General features: G+C 42.2%; 1 protein-coding gene across 5 annotated transcripts; it reads left to right on the forward strand.

Moving 5' to 3' along the window:
- Positions 1-6,578: 6,578 nt before the first annotated feature.
- On the forward strand, positions 6,579-11,032 carry LOC114773376 (radial spoke head protein 6 homolog A-like). Of its 5 annotated transcripts, XR_003744322.1 has the most exons (7): positions 6,579-6,865; positions 6,944-7,656; positions 8,346-8,401; positions 9,343-9,506; positions 9,963-10,045; positions 10,757-10,858; positions 10,938-11,032. XR_003744322.1 is itself a non-coding variant. In XM_028965828.1 (2 exons), the coding sequence occupies exons 1-2, from the start codon at positions 6,794-6,796 to the stop codon at positions 7,199-7,201; spliced, it is 330 nt and encodes a 109-aa protein (XP_028821661.1). In that variant the 5' UTR covers positions 6,579-6,793; the 3' UTR covers positions 7,202-7,772. The 5 variants fall into 5 exon arrangements, 1 of the variants encoding a protein (XP_028821661.1); XR_003744321.1 differs by lacking the exons at positions 10,757-10,858; positions 10,938-11,032 and having other exon boundaries at positions 9,963-10,154; XR_003744319.1 differs by lacking the exons at positions 8,346-8,401; positions 9,343-9,506; positions 9,963-10,045; positions 10,757-10,858; positions 10,938-11,032 and adding an exon at positions 7,881-7,932.
- Positions 11,033-16,799: the final 5,767 nt, after the last annotated feature.

Raw genomic sequence — 16,799 nt, forward strand, 5'->3', positions numbered from 1 at the left:
GAACCGACACTGATGCATCGATGTGGATCCTGAACTTTTTATTTCGGTTCCTGGCAACCGCCACACGCCTGTTGGTTTGTTTTTCTTGGCTTCCTTTGTTTTGTCCCTCGTGCCTTTTTCTTTTGTGCGTATTAATAAATCCCATTTGCCCAGATGTCCCGTCTCTGCGCTTCCTTCCCCCGTCAGCCCGTGGTCGTGACAAACAGAGGTAAAATGTACAATGAGACAAGTTCTGACATTCAAACAAATCCTGTTCAATTTTCTGATATGTATTGTATTTCTTTTCATAAATTATTTGTTGTTCCGGCAGCTCAGGTGGCACTTTATTTTAAAAAGTCTATATTTGCCAGATCAAGTAAAGCATACATATGCATGTTTTTGGTGTTATGTTTTGGTGTTTAATTATCATTATATTCGTGCATTTTCTAAAGATTCTGTTTTTGAATAAAGGGTTGGAAATGAATGCTTTTATTTATTCATAATTTATAAAAAATAATCGACAGATTAATTGATTATTAAAATGATTGTTAGTAGCAGCCATGCTTCTTTATTATCGGAAGATACATCGAACATTAAGACTAACTGTGCTGTAAAACAAGTATTTGCTTTATTAGATATTTCTCCAGATTTATTTGTTTCAAAGCCAAATGGCGTATGATGTAAGCCAGGACTTTATTAATTTCAAAGTGAAGTGATTGTCACATGTGATACAAAGCAGCACAGCACACAGTGAAATTTGTCCTCTGCATTTAACCCATCACCCTGAGTGAGCAGTGGGCAGCCATGACCGGCGCCCGGGGAGCAGTGTGTGGGGACGGTGCTTTGCTCAGTGGCACCTCAGTGGCACCTTGGCGGATCGGGATTCGAACCGGCAACCTTCTGTTTACGGGGCCGCTTCCTTAACCGCTAGGCCACCACTGCCCCATATTAGGCATCAGACCAAGTGATGATTATCACCATTTCACAGGGTGAAGAGCAGGAATCCGCTGAAGATGCAGTGATTACTCTCATCGTTGTAAAGTCGCTGGTTTCCAGTCTCCCGCCTCCAGCTGCAGAGTCACGCCGCCGACCAGGTAGGAGACATGGTGGTCCATGTCGTACTCCCCCAGCAACATGATCCTCTGCTGGTTCCTGTACAGCGCTGTGTACATGGTGCGCGATGAGAGGATGTCCACCACGGTGAACCTGAAGAAGTAAACGCCCTTCGCTGGAGCGGTGAAGAACCCTGCAAGAACCATACAGAAAAATTCACTACAGTCAGATCTACTACCATGATGCACCTGTCAGGTTAAACAGGAGACTATCAGTCCCTGTTCACCACCGGACCGAACCACAAACCCTGGTGGACACCAGGGACTCCGCCTTCCAGTCCAAAGACAAAGAGGCTCAATTCTACAGGCCGAGCCAACCAGTCACGGGCCAGTAAGGAGCAAAACGAGCTGATGCAGAGAAGATGAACATGGCTGCCCGCTCCTCACCAACGGTGATGGTTTAAGCCTTTAAACCTGAGCCACACCGTGTGTGGTGTTTCACAAGGACAGTCACTTCACTTTCACAAAGTGCGTTAAGAGGCTGGCACTGAGGTGTTTAAAGAATGTGACTCCCACTGACACCATGACTATGAGAAGATGCTGAGAACCTGTATTACTGCTGTAGGCGTTTCCAACATTGGTGATGATGTTCCTGAAGACCAAGTTCAGTTCGGAAGGTCCTGCTTGTACATACTCAGTATTAAATGTCAGAGCTGCTGAAAAGGCCACTTTGCCTCCTGTAAAGTGGAACAGAACCAAAAAAACATCACTGCTGATATTCAACTTTACAAAAAGACAAAAACATAATCATCTGATATGTAAGTAATTCTATTGATTTACATAGAATGATGACTAGAAAGTAACTTATATCCCAAATAAAAGGCACATCATATTTAAGGATATGACCCAATACTCATCATGTACAAATAAACCGATCTTTCATCACGATTACAATATGTATTCAGTATATAGCAATAATAATGTCATTTACCTGCATTCATGTTGCTCAGTTTCTCCACTTTGGTCTCCACTGATGTTAGTCTGGTCTTCAGTCCTCCAATCTCTGCATTCAGAGCAGAAAATATTAAAACCACAGTTCATCACATGATACCTGAGTTCTTCTGCTGCAGATCTTCTACTTGGTTCTTGACAGCTTTCAGCTCTGCTGCTTGCTCTGATGTAGGTGGAACACAAAAAATGAGCCAAATCTTCACCAAGAAAATATGATTAGAGATCATTTCGATCCAGCACCTGCATTCTGATGAGTCAGGTTCTCCACGTTCTGCTCATTGTCATCCATTTGGATCTTTAGAGTCGTCAGCTCTGCCACAAGTGCTGCAATAATGAAGGAATAATTCAGTACTTTATGGTAGAATATGGTATGGCTTATTTCTATAGGAGATTAAAGAGTTTTTATGACAGGATGGTCGCATATAACAGTTAATTTATATGGCTGTATATGGCAGTTTATGGCGGTATATGAATGTACATCAATGTATGTATGGATGTATAACAATGTATATTGATGAGATGTCGCTGATTGTTCCCATGCTCAGAATTACTGTAAAAAATTCAATGGTCACTCTTGTAAGCAGCTTGGATGTGAACGTTGGACTGTCTGTTCTGCATTACCTGCATTTTCCATCTTCAGATTCTCCAGGTCTTTCTGTACGTCTGACAGGACAGCATCTTGCGCTTATATACAAAATAATACAGATGTCTGTTATTCTAAATTATATCTACTCATACACTCTTATTACATGTAGAGAATTGAATTAATGTACTGTTATTATAACCTAAACTAATCATAACCAATGAATAATAATTCACTGTTTATGTTATTTATACAGTAATTACATGGAATTAATACTATGTGTGATTAAATAATACTATTTGTATAGTATATTTTACACTATAATATTTGTCAAATGTCATTTATGCACCTGCATTCTCCTTCTTCATGTTCTCCACTTCATCCTTCATGGTCTTTATCTCCACATCTTGAGCTAAATAATGTAATAATGTAAATGTAAATGAGCTAAATACCAACATTAAAGTCTGTGAATGATGTTCATACTGGTCTCAGTGTTGTTGAATTAATATTGCACATTTAGAAGATGTGATTACCAGCGTTTTCTCTCTCCAGAACTTTGAAATCCAGCCTCAGATCCAGCACCATGTCTTCAGGGTCCTTTAGGTTGGTCTTCACGTTCTCCAACTGGACTTCCTGAGCCAGGTAGTGGACCATGTTCCTCAGGTACTGCAGCTCAGCGTTGATGTCCTGCACAGGAATTTCTTTTTTTGTATTTAGAGGGTTGCTCTGGTTGTTCAGAGAAAGAGCTCTAAATGTGGAGAACAGCAGGAACAGCAAGGAGATGATGACCCTCATCTTCAACACAATCAGGTCAGCTTTCCACTCATCTAGACTCTTCTCCGTCTTGGTCCCTCGGTGGTGGAATGAACTTCCCCTTTAGGTCAGAACAGCTCAGTCACTGAGCACCTTCAAACGGCAGCTCAAGACCTTCCTCTTTAGAGAAGATTTAGATGAACTTGTGACCTTCTTCTTGTCTTCTGTACAGATTCTACAACAGAGTGAATAAAAAGATTGTATTCATAGTTGGGGGTCCTAGTGAACCAGAACTGACCACTTCATCCATGGTAACATAGAAGCAAGTTGTAAGTCGCTCTGGTTAAGGACGTCTGCCAAACGCCTTAAATGTAAATGTAAGCGGCCTCCTTTTTTTATAAAGCCGAACTTATTCATTATTTACATTTAAGGCATTTGGCAGACGGCCGTATCCAGAGCCACTTACAACGTGCTTCCAAGTTACCATGGATGAAGAGATCAATTCCGGTTCACTAGGACCCCCAACTATGAATACAATCTTTTTATTCACTCTGTTCTAGTTTCTATACAGAAGTCAGACGAGAAGAAGGATACAAGTTCATCTAAATCTTCTCTAAAGAGGAAGGTCTTGAGCTGCCGTGTGAAGGTGTTCAGTGACTGAGCTGGAAGTTCATTCCACCACCGAGGGGCCAAGACGGAGAAGAGTCTAGATGAGCGTCTTCCTTTTACCTTCAGAGATGGAGGGACCAGGCGAGCAGTACTGGAGGCTCGGAGTATACGAGGTGCAGTGCGAGGTGTAATAAGGGCTGTGAGGTAGGATGGTGCTACTCCATGTTTGGCTTTGTAGGCCAGCATCAGTATTTAGAACCTGATGGGTGCAGCTACTGGGAGCCGGTGGAGGGAACGTAGCAGAGGGGCGGTGTGGAGAACTTGGGAAGGTTGAACATCAGTCGTGCTGCTTCGTCCTGTATGAGTTGTAGAGGTCGGATGGTACATAGAGGTAGATTCTTGTTTACTGACACTTTCACTTTTTAATCATTATTATTGGTGTGTTTTACACTTGGCCAACACACTCGCGTCTGAACCAGAAGAGCACCAAGTTCCAGGTTCAAACCCCACTTACTACCATCGTGTCCCTCTGTCCCCAAGGGGACTGTCCCCGTCACTACTGAATGTAAATGTGTTGTTACGGAACACGTAAAATAATATAGTTGTATATAATCCAAGTGAAATATAGTACATGGTGAACTATACAACATGGTTTTTAATGTTTGTCTTGTGTTTTGGACGTGTGAAGCTCAAGAAAGTCAAAGGAGATTTCATTCATCTTTTCTAGATAAATTCTTTATTTGGCGTATTTGCATTTTGTAATAACGCTCATGTTACGCTCGCCTTTGCGATGTCCGCATAGCTGCGTCCTGTTCACCAGCCTCCCAGATAAACCTGGACAGCCTGGTTCTTGTACTGTTTTCTTTTCTCCACGTCTCCTTGTGAAGCTTCTCGAAGATGCTCCAGTGCTGCTCTCATGTCCACTGTCTGCTCGAGTTGCCCACACAGTTCCTTCTCCCTTCTGAGGAGGACCTTCAGGGCTTCCTCAATCTCCTGCCTCTTGCTTGTATTGTTTAAGTCCTGGAAACGTTTTTCCAGTTCGTTCCTGGTAGATGTTTCTTCGAGGAGCACTTTTTCAAGTTCTTCTCGTGCTCTGTGCTCATGGTCACGTTCGGCTGTCATCATCTCAAGTTCCTTTTTCATTTGCTGGAGCGTCTCCTCGTGGAGACTGTCTTTGCTCTCCAGCTGATGACGGAACTTTGTCTCTGTCTCCAGGAGAAGCCTCTCTGAATCTTTCCTGCTTTCTCTTTTTGCTTCAAGCTCTTTTTCAGCTTTCTCTCTCCTGCTCCTCTCATCTGTCATTTGACTTCTCAGCGTTTCCTGCTCCTTCTTCTCGTTCTGCAGCGTCTCTTCATAAAGAGCCTGCATGCTCCCCAGCTGCGTATGGAGCTGTGTCTCCATCTCCATCTGCTTTCCAGTTTCTCTCACGTTACAGAAACGCCTTTCTGCTTCTTCTCTGTTGTGTCTCTCCACGTTCAGCTGTGCTTCAAGCTCCTCACATTGCAGCCGTTCCAGATCTTGTTCTTCTCTCAGTCTTTCTTTTACTTCATTCTCAGCCTCCTGGATGGCAATTTGCCTCAGCTCTTCACGCCAAGCCAGGCTGTTCTGTGTCGTGTCACGAATAGCCATCTCCAGATTATTATTAGAGGCCATGAACATCTCCTCCACTTCTTTACGATGACCGGGATCCCTTTCCAGGAATGTCTCCATCACCGCCTCGAGTGTGCCGAGCTGTTCCCCGAACACCTCAACCTGACCCATCTGAGCTGATTTCAGATCGGTCATTTTGGGCTCAACGGAAACGTCCTTCTTGAAGAAGCGACGCTTGGTCCACCTAACAAACTTCTTCCACGCCTTCATTTCTCTACCTCTATACTGAACTCTCGTAAATCTGAAATGATTAAGATCTTCACGGCTCACCTCTTAAATAGAGCGAAGCTGATGATGTCACTTTTTTTTCAGCCAATCAGATGGAGGAACAAGATCTTAAGAACATTGTGATTGGCTGGTTTCACTCAGCTGATTACGCTACAGAACAAGAGCTCAGAAACATTGTGATTGGCTGAAAAAAATGATATCAGCCAATCACATTAATTCTGAAAAAAAAGTGCCTCTCTGGACAGTGAATCAGGAGGAAACCCACACCGAGACAGAAGAACATGTAAACTCCACACACACAAGGTGCTGTCAACGCTATTTGTCCCAAATCAAATTACTGCCACTTTCACTTTTTAATCATTATTATTGGTGTGTTTTACACTTGGCTAACACGCTCGCGTCTGAACCGGAAGAGCACAAAGTTCCAGGTTCAAACCCCACTTACTACCATCGTGTCCCTGAGCGGGACGCTTAACATTGACTGTGTCCCCACGGCATACCTGTCAAGTATCCTGTTTTGGCCCGTTCTTTCCCGCCGTCCTCCCGTATTAGTATTTTCCCGTAAATCTCCCGTATTTTAATCTGCGTTATTTAAAAAAATAATCTGAGTTGTGTCGCTAATCTCGCGATAAGTGCCGCCTGCAGTAGCTACTACAGGTACTGAAGGTGGCAGTTCTCGCGAGATTAGCGCGTGAGGTCAGATGACGAGATGATGAGTGACGACGCGGGAAAAAAGAAGAAGAAACAGACAGATGATGGACGCCAGGACAGAGAAGGGAAGGCGCTCCTGGGTGCACCACGTCCCGCACATCCTGACTCAGGTCCGTCCTTCGTATTTAACCGTCACCTCGGACCTTCTAGAACCCGCCGCTGATACTGCGGTTCGTCCAGGGCCGCTGCGTGTGGGTGAACCCGGCGGTGGAACCTGATGAAGATGAAGAGGAGGAGCCGGAACGGGAGGAAGGACCCGCCCTCTTCACCCCGCTGTCTGAAGACGCAGGTGAGCGTGCGAGATGCCGCCGGTCCGCCTCCTCCTCCGTAACCACGGTAACGCGCCACGTTTCTGCGTTTGGTGTAGAAATCGACCGGCTGCCACCGTGGAGCTCCCGGCTGTCCTCCGCCCTCGTCCCCCGCTTCGCCGTGGCCGTCGCCCGTCATCACCGCGTCCCGGTCTCCCCGCAGGAAGTTCGAGAACGTTTACATCGGCTGGGGCGTGAAGAGCGACGCGGCCTTCTCGCCGGCGCTGCCCCCCGACCCCCAGCGCGACTTCCCCGGCGGGCCGGAGGTGACCGAGGAGGCGGACCCCACGCCGCAGGAGGACGAGGACGAAGACTGACGTTCACATGAAAACTTTTACTAGCGACCGAAACACAAGATTGACGTTCATGCCGAAGTTTAGTTAACGCGCGGTAAATAAACGGTGAAGACACACGAGACACATTACACTGTAACACATTTCTGTAGTTTTCACAGCATTATTACTGTATAATGAACAAATCCGTACTGTAGAACCTGTATACAGCATGTTGCTGTAGATTTGCAAAGCATCATGGTTTAAATTCCTGGGCGGCTGTTGTTTTACAGTAAAACCATATTGCTGTATATCATAATACAATAATTTTGAGCGGGAATTTTCATATTTCTCATCTTTCAGTTATTCGGAACACAGAAATCATATTTCTAGGATATATTTCATGAATTTTACATCCTCAATATTAAGAAATGAAGTGCTGATGGCCAGCTTCGCATTATTTTCATGAAAGAAGATCCTCGTCCTTTGACTTCAGAAAGGTAAATCAACTCAATGTTTTTTGCAACAGTACGTGTATTAGCTTAACCTAGTGTAGCGGTCCTTCTTCTGCGTTGTGTAATTTTTTTTATTTCTTTTCTTGAACCGTAATTGACGAGCTGACACCCAAGAAATTTTCTGTGCAAAGTGTATTCTGTATAAAAGCAAGGTCACGCCAGAACATCACGTCACAACTCGCGTCTCTCTGCACCTCTCTCTCTCACAGCTCATGCCATGTGTCTAAGAGGACTAAACCGGGTCTCCAACCCACTAACCCACGGGCACGGCCGCATCCAACCACTTTTCGGGGGTGATCAAAGTTTTAGAACCCACATAACTTTTTATAATAATCATAAATTGAACAAACAAAAATACAGAAACATATTTGACATAACCAGAAACATTAACACATTTTAACATTTTACAATTAAACAAACACCCATCATTATAATGGTATCATTATAATTCCCTTACCCACATCAGAATACAGGTAAACAAAATAAAAGTCTTTAGAAAATAAGAAAATAAAAGACACAAAAAAAGAAGAAATACATTTATAAATCTAGTGTAACCATTTAACTCCGGCACACTAGCACTAATTTAGCTAAATGTAAATTTTTTCAAGTATTGCTTGTCGGTCTGTTAGCTAGCTACAGCTAATTAGCTTGACAATTGTTTTCTTCTTCGCTAGCAACCGTTGGTATTGTCAACGGAAACCGACCTAGGCGACACAGGACACTGCAACAGGTAAGACGCTGCATTTTTGGACTTTGATAATCTAACCTGAGGACACAGGAGTGTCATTTCCAACTAGTGAATACATTTTGACACATTATTGATTTTGGCTTTACATGTTTAAGTCTGTCACATACTTTTTTTTTCAGGATATGAATCTGTAGCAAACACCAGCCAAACAGTCAGTTCAACTACATACTGTAAACAGTATGTCTTTCAAATGCAAAGAATGTTATTTCTTTGCAGGGACAATCCTCAGTTATATTATAAATAACCAATTTGTTATTTTTACATTTTTACCCATATATTGGTACTTGCTGATCCATTAGTGTAATACATCAACAGATCTGTTCCTTTCCTGTTGTGAGAACAAGAGCTTTACTGGAGTGTATTGCTCTAACATTCTTGAAATTAAATTGCCCATAGGTGTGAGCGTGAATGTTTGTATGCATCTGTATGTCATCTTTGTAATCGCCAACTTGTCCAGGGTGTACCCTGCCTCTTTCCCAATGACAGCTAGAAATGGCTCCAGCTCTTCTGTGATGTTTAAATTGACACTGGAAAATGTGTGGATAAATACAGATACATTTTGAGATGCACTACAAAGCTACAAATTTGCTGTGAAGGATATCTGAAACCAACATTTGTCCTCAACACTCTGGTGGAACAATTTTCTGCTTTAGCACTGCCAATATATTTCCCCTATATGTTGAATATGGGTCCGGACTGCTGCTGAGTAGTGAAACAAAGTAGAAAATAGTTCTGCATTCTATGGTATATTAGAGAATCGGAAGTAGCACAAAGTATTCACAAAATTACAAGTGTGAGAGGTTAATGTACCAAACTTCAATAATTTATTACCCTCACATGGATCAGCAAATATCACTATATTGGACCAAATCTTTGTAAGTTTTTTCTCCTGGGGTAATATATGGCATCTTATGAATTTACAGATTTATTGTCAGGATAAATCCTGAGCAAAGCAAGTGTTCTTCCAAGGTCCAGCTGAGCAGAAGGACTGGCAGGATGGTGCAACGAAAAAATGAATCCCTCAATCCACACGTGGCATCGTTTATCAGGCTTTATCGAGAATGACTGGCAGAACAATTGATATCAGGTGAGACTGTTAATTTATATTTATTTAAACTTTGCAGAAATAAAATACTCTACAGCAGGGGTAGACAACCTTGATCCTCCAGGTTCTACCCACTGATTGACTGAACACACCTGATCCAGGCATTCAGAAGCTGTAAGTGCAGTGATGGTTGGAAAATGAGCAGGAGGACAGTGGCCCTCAAGGACCAGGGTTGGCTACACTTATTCACTGTACAGGGCAGTGTCTTACAGATGCCCTCTTGTTTGTGTGTTTCTATATGTAAAACTGTGCATGTGTGTGTAGTGTATTTTACTAGGCTACTGCACCTTCATGTAGTAATAGAAACATTTCCAAACGTTTCCAATGGGAAGTAGGGAGTCTCAAAAAATTGTCATAGAGCCAATAGTGTGGATTAATGCTGCCTTTGCATTTCTACTCTACATTAGTAACTAATGCCTCTTTGTCCTTCCACTTCAGGGAAGAAGATTCCAGCCCTAGAAGACATATTCAGTATAGGAAGAAACGGCGCAGGAATCATATATGTCATTGGGACCAGTAAAGTCAGTCTTGAACAGTTTATTGGTTGAATATTGAAATGTTTTCGTACAAATGCATTTTTCTACAATTCTTCTTTTAACTGAACATTTTACTTACTTGGAATTTTTGTATTTGTAAAAAAACAAACAAAAAACAAAACCTGAAATATGTGATAGTTGTCTATATGGTGATGCTTTTTTGTGTTTTATTGTTAATTTTATTATATTATCAATTAACTTTACAGGATACAGTGACTGCACATACAAACCAATGTCTGAAAAGGGAAATGTAAAAAGTACAAAAAAGTATTTTTTTTTAATTATCTGTATAAGCATTGAAGTGTTACAAAATAATTCTTGGCCTTGGTGTTTAAATTGGTTTACCTGAAGAGAAAGGGTTGTTTGGGGAAAATAGTGTTTTTTACAAAGTAAAACTTTTTGTAAACTGCTTTAAAAAAATAAATGAAATGTTTTACGACAAAAAACGCATCTTCATTGTATTGTATGGTATAATTTTTATTTTATAACAATATTTTATAAATTACTTATTATAACAAATAATGCAGTCATGCACATTGCAGTAGCCTAATATGTGCTGTAATGAAATGTATAGCACTTTATTACTGTGATTGCAAATACAGTCTGTGCTTACTACTGTAACAATGATTACAGTATTCAGATTATTGCTGTAATAACAATTACAGTATTTTGAAGGTACTGTGATTCAATTTACAGTAATGGGCATGAACTCCCCCGACCTGCTGCTGCTGGTGGAGAACTGTCCTAAAGGAGCCGAGACGCTGGTCACCCGCTGCCTGCACATCCTCACCGATAAAGGTCCGTTCTGCTGGTGCCCGCCGTTCGTAACGAGTGTTACCATCAAGACGAGAGTCCGAACGTGTGTGTTCCTCCTCAGTGTCCCCCTCTCCAGAGCTGGTGGAGAGGGTCCGGGATCTCTATCACAAGCGGGTTCCTGATGTCCGCTTCCTCATTCCCGTCATCAACGGCCTGGGGAAGGTGGGTTGCGTTGATGCAGTCAGTGTGTGAGTGTGTGTGATACCAAGTCATGATCTTGTCCTGGTGATTCAGGCTCTACCCAAGCTCATCAAGCTGAACCCCATCGTGGTGAAGGAGGTCTTCAACCGGCTCCTCGGCACCCAGCACAGTAAGCTGGCGTTTCGTCCTGCTGTCCCCAGCATCTTCTGTGCAGCTCGGCGCTGAGATGTGTGTGTTCCTGCAGGTGAAGGCAGCTCCTCCATGTCTCCGCTGACCCCCGGCGAGCTGCTCATCGCCCTCCACAACATCGACTCCACCAAGTGCGACAACGTTTCCAGGACTTAAACAGTACAAGCAAGAGGCAGGAGATTGAGGAAACCCTGAAGGTCCTCCTCAGAAGGGAGAAGGAACTGTGTGGGCAACTCGTGCAGACCGCGTACATGAGAGCAGCACTGCAGCATCTTCGAGAAGCTTCACAAGGAGACGTGGAGAAAAGAAAACAGTACAAGAACCAGGCTGTCCAGGTTGATCTGGGAGGCTGGTGAACAGGACGCAGCTATGCGGACATCGCAAAGGCGAACGTAACATGAGCGTTATTACAAAATGCAAATACGCCAAATAAAGAATCTATATAGAAAAGATGAATGAAATCTCCTTTGACTTTCTTGAGCTTCACACGTCCAAAACACAAGACAAACATTAAAAACCATGTTGTATAGTTCACCATGTACTATATTTCACTTGGATTATATACAACTATATTATTTTACGTGTTACGTAACAACACATTTACATTCAGTAGTGACGGGGACAGTCCCCCTGGGGACAGAGGGACACGATGGTAGTAAGTGGGGTTTGAACCTGGAACTTGGTGCTCTTCTGGTTCAGACGCGAGTGTGTTGGCCAAGTGTAAAACACACCAATAATAATGATTAAAAAGTGAAAGTGTCAGTAAACAAGAATCTACCTCTATGTACCATCCGACCTCTACAACTCATACAGGACGCAGCAGCACGACTGATGTTCAACCTTCCCAAGTTCTCCACACCGCCCCTCTGCTACGTTCCCTCCACCGGCTCCCAGTAGCTGCACCCATCAGGTTCTAAATACTGATGCTGGCCTACAAAGCCAAACATGGAGTAGCACCATCCTACCTCACAGCCCTTATTACACCTCGCACTGCACCTCGTATACTCCGAGCCTCCAGTACTGCTCGCCTGGTCCCTCCATCTCTGAAGGTAAAAAGAAAGACACAGTAGGATATTTCAGTCAATAAAGAATCTATAAAGAAAAAATGAATGAAATCTCCTTTGCCTTTCTTGAGTTTCACACGTCTTGTCGTGTAGATTCTACCACTCCCACGACGTGTTACACTGGTGAAGCGACAATAGGATCTGATTCCGGTCAGAGAATCAGGAGCCTGGAGGCCAGCTTATCAATTATCTTATTTATTAACGAAGTATGTGTGTGTGTCTGTGTGTGTGTGTGTGTGTGTGTGTGTGTGTGTGGTCTACAAGAAACAGAGAAAGCATACATAAGCAAACACTCCACAGAACATGATATGATACACAACACTGATTAATAACACTGCTTACAGTAATCTAACATGAAACAGACAATACAATCCTACATAAGCAGCTAACCAGCACTAGAACATTTTACCTAGAATATAAATATAGGCAGCTAAAACACAGGAAAATTATTGAACCCCGTTAGCTTAGCGCTAATAGCAGGCGGAAATTAGCATAAGAATTAAATAATTGCCAAACATTACAAACTCTCTCTCTCTGCATATAAAACAGTATGAAAGGATAAACTAATCGAACACACGAGTGTGAACAACACTCCTCAGCACTTACTTTCCGTCATGAACGCACACATTTACATGTGAAAAATACGCGTGGCTCATTAGGTGTCACACTCTAACCGGACCAGATAGAAACAACTAAACAAATCTGGGTCTTTCTGACACGTCTAAAACACAAGACAAACATTAAAAATAATTTTATATCACGGTACAAATGATCTAATAATAAAATGTAGAATCAAAGTTGTACTGGTATGCGATTGGCCCATTTGTGTAGGGGGCGTGTCCATGTTCACACTAATGACGTGCAAAACAAATGTTTTTACTGACTGTGTACTATATTTCACTTGGAATATATACAACTATATTATTTTACTTGTTCCGTAACAACACATTTACATTCAGTAGTGACGGGGACAGTCCCCCTGGGGACAGAGGGACACGATGGTAGTAAGTGGGGTTTGAACCTGGAACTTGGTGCTCTTCCGGTTCAGACGCGAGCGTGTTAGCCAAGTGTAAAACACACCAATAATAATGATTAAAAAGTGAAAGTGGCAGTAATTTGATTTGGGACAAATAGCGTTGACAGCACCTTGTGTGTGTGGAGTTTACATGTTCTTCTGTCTCGGTGTGGGTTTCCTCCTGATTCACTGTCCAGAGAGGCACTTTTTTTTTCAGCAAGAACAAGAGCCCAGAATTAATGTGATTGGCTGATATAATTTTTTTCAGCCAATCACAATGTTTCTGAGCTCTTGTTCTGTAGCGTAATCAGCTGAGTGAAACCAGCCAATCACAATGTTCTTAAGATCTTGTTCCTCCATCTGATTGGCTGAAAAAAAAGTGACATCATCAGCTTCGCTCTATTTAAGAGGTGAGCCGTGAAGAACTAAATCATTTCAGATTTACAAGAGTTCAGTATAGAGGTAGAGAAATGAAGGCGTGGAAGAAGTTTGTTAGGTGGACCAAGCGTCGCTTCTTCAAGAAGGACGTTTCCGTTGAGCCCAAAATGACCGATCTGAAATCAGCTCAGATGGGTCAGGTTGAGGTGTTCGGGGAACAGCTCGGCACACTCGAGGCGGTGATGGAGACATTCCTGGAAAGGGATCCCGGTCATCGTAAAGAAGTGGAGGAGATGTTCATGGCCTCTAATAATAATCTGGAGATGGCTATTCGTGACACGACACAGAACAGCCTGGCTTGGCGTGAAGAGCTGAGGCAAATTGCCATCCAGGAGGCTGAGAATGAAGTAAAAGAAAGACTGAGAGAAGAACAAGATCTGGAACGGCTGCAATGTGAGGAGCTTGAAGCACAGCTGAACGTGGAGAGACACAACAGAGAAGAAGCAGAAAGGCGTTTCTGTAACGTGAGAGAAACTGGAAAGCAGATGGAGATGGAGACACAGCTCCATACGCAGCTGGGGAGCATGCAGGCTCTTTATGAAGAGACGCTGCAGAACGAGAAGAAGGAGCAGGAAATGCTGAGAAGTCAAATGACAGATGAGCAGAGCAGGAGAGAGAAAGCTGAAAAAGAGCTTGAAGCAAAAAGAGAAAGCAGGAAAGAGGCAGAGAGGCTTCTCCTGGAGACAGAGACAAAGTTCCGTCATCAGCTGGAGAGCAAAGACAGTCTCCACGAGGAGACGCTCCAGCAAATGAAAAAGGAACTTGAGATGATGACAGCCGAACGTGACCATGAGCACAGAGCACGAGAAGAACTTGAAAAAGTGCTCCTTGAAAAAACATCTACCAGGAACGAACTGGAAAAACGTTTCCAGGACTTAAACAATACAAGCAAGAGGCAGGAGATTGAGGAAACCCTGAAGGTCCTCTTCAGAAGGGAGAAGGAACTGTGTGGGCAACTCGAGCAGACAGTGGACATGAGAGCAGCACTGGAGCATCTTCGAGAAGCTTCACAAGGAGACGTGGAGAAAAGAAAACAGTACAAGAACAAGGCTGTCCAGATTGATCAGGGAGGCTGTGAAATGGTGATAATCACCACTTGGTCTGAGGCCTAATAAAGTCCTGGCTTACATCATACGCCATTTGGCTTTGAAACAAATAAATCTGGAGAAATATCTAATAAAGCAAATACTTGTTTTACAGCACAGTTAGTCTTAATGTTCGATGTATCTTCCGATAATAAAGAAGCATGGCTGCTACTAACAATCATTTTAATAATCAATTAATCTGTCGATTATTTTTTATAAATTATGAATAAATAAAAGCATTCATTTCCAACCCTTTATTCAAAAACAGAATCTTTAGAAAATGCACGAATATAATGATAATTAAACACCAAAACATAACACCAAAAACATGCACATGTATGCTTTACTTGATCTGGCAAATATAGACTTTTTAAAATAAAGTGCCACCTGAGCTGCCGGAACAACAAATAATTTATGAAAAGAAATACAATACATATCAGAAAATTGAACAGGATTTGTTTGAATGTCAGAACTTGTCTCATTGTACATTTTACCTCTGTTTGTCACGACCACGGGCTGACGGGGGAAGGAAGCGCAGAGACGGGACATCTGGGCAAATGGGGTTTATTAATACGCACAAAAGAAAAAGGAAACAAAACAAAGGAAGCCAAGAAAAACAAACCAACAGGCGTGTGGCGGTTGCCAGGAACTGAAATCAAAGTTCAGGATCCACATCGATGCATCAGTGTCGGTTCCTTCTAACAGGGCTCCAACCACGGATGCCTACCCAGCAGCACCTGTCCATGGTTAGAGCCCTGCTGTCAGGCTGAGTGCTGCCAGCTGGGGCTCCTGCTGCACCCAGACGTGGCACCGTTACTCTCCAACATGTGTTTACCATGTAAAATCCAGAACTGGAACCAGACAGTTATGGAGCTAATATTATGACCAAACTATTTGAATGTGAATTGTGTAAATTTGAATTAAAAAGAGGCTAATATTATGACAAAACTATTTGAATGTGAATTGTGTAAATTTGAATTATCAAAATTGAATTTGAAATTATTTTACTTGAATATTAGAGCTAATATTATGACAAAACTATTTGAATGTGAATTGTGTAAATTTGAATTATTAAAATTGAATTTGAAATTATTTTACTTGAATATTAGAGCTAATATTATGACAAAACTATTTGAATGTGAATTGTGTAAATCTGAATTATCAAAATTCAATTCTCTAAATTCAATTTTCTAAAATTCAATTTTCTAAATTCAATTTTCTAAAATTCAATTTTCTAAATTCAGTTTTCTAAAATTCAAACCCAGAAATTCAGATCGTACAGAAAGTAGGTCAGAGGTCATTCACAGGGAGGCGTAGATGATCTCCGAAAAGTCGAGCGAAGCATTTTGGTCAATTACAGAGCTGCTCAGGAGGTGACCATTCTTCTGCGTGATCATGAATCGCCCAGAGGTAAGTGATTTTTAAGCATTTATGGTTTATAATTATATATTGTGTTAGCATTCCCAGCGTGTGAAACATTATCTGAGCGGTCTCTGGTGTTTGTATATTTGATAAAAGGGATTAGCATACCACCGTGTCTATATAGAACGCGAACACGCCGCAATAACTTTTAAGTGACAAAGCGGCCGTTGTAAAGAGCTTAGAAATAGAACAGAGAATCCGTTTGCTGTTGGGAATTTCGCATTCAGTGTAGACATTATCCCTGATTTTAATTATCAGGTTCTACTGTCTTCTGTCATGACGCGTCACACCGCTCGTGTCCTGTGTTAATACAATAACTCCGTTAGTGCTTCATTTATTTCCTTGATTGGAATCCACATCAGATCCAACTTGGATATAAGGTCACTCGATGATGATTGTAAGCTGTGTTTTGAGTTGAAGACTTTAACATTGTGAATAATCATTTAGATATATGTGTAGCTTGCAGGCACGATTAAAGTAGCTATATCGTTCATTTTCGCTTATATCATACAAATAAAACAAATATATAAATGTTATTAGTAGAGATGCACCGATCGAGCCAAGGAATT

Source organism: Denticeps clupeoides, unplaced genomic scaffold, assembly GCF_900700375.1.
Source record: "Denticeps clupeoides unplaced genomic scaffold, fDenClu1.1, whole genome shotgun sequence".
Lineage (NCBI taxonomy): Eukaryota > Metazoa > Chordata > Actinopteri > Clupeiformes > Denticipitidae > Denticeps > Denticeps clupeoides.

Excerpts from the sequence above, each read along its gene's own strand:
- LOC114773376 (XM_028965828.1), top strand. The coding sequence starts at position 6,794 with ATGAAGATGAAGAGGAGGAGCCGGAACGGGAGGAAGGACCCGCCCTCT. Across the intron at positions 6,866-6,943 it reads CCCGCTGTCTGAAGACGCAG|AAATCGACCGGCTGCCACCG; the intron begins GTGAGCGTGCGA and ends CGTTTGGTGTAG.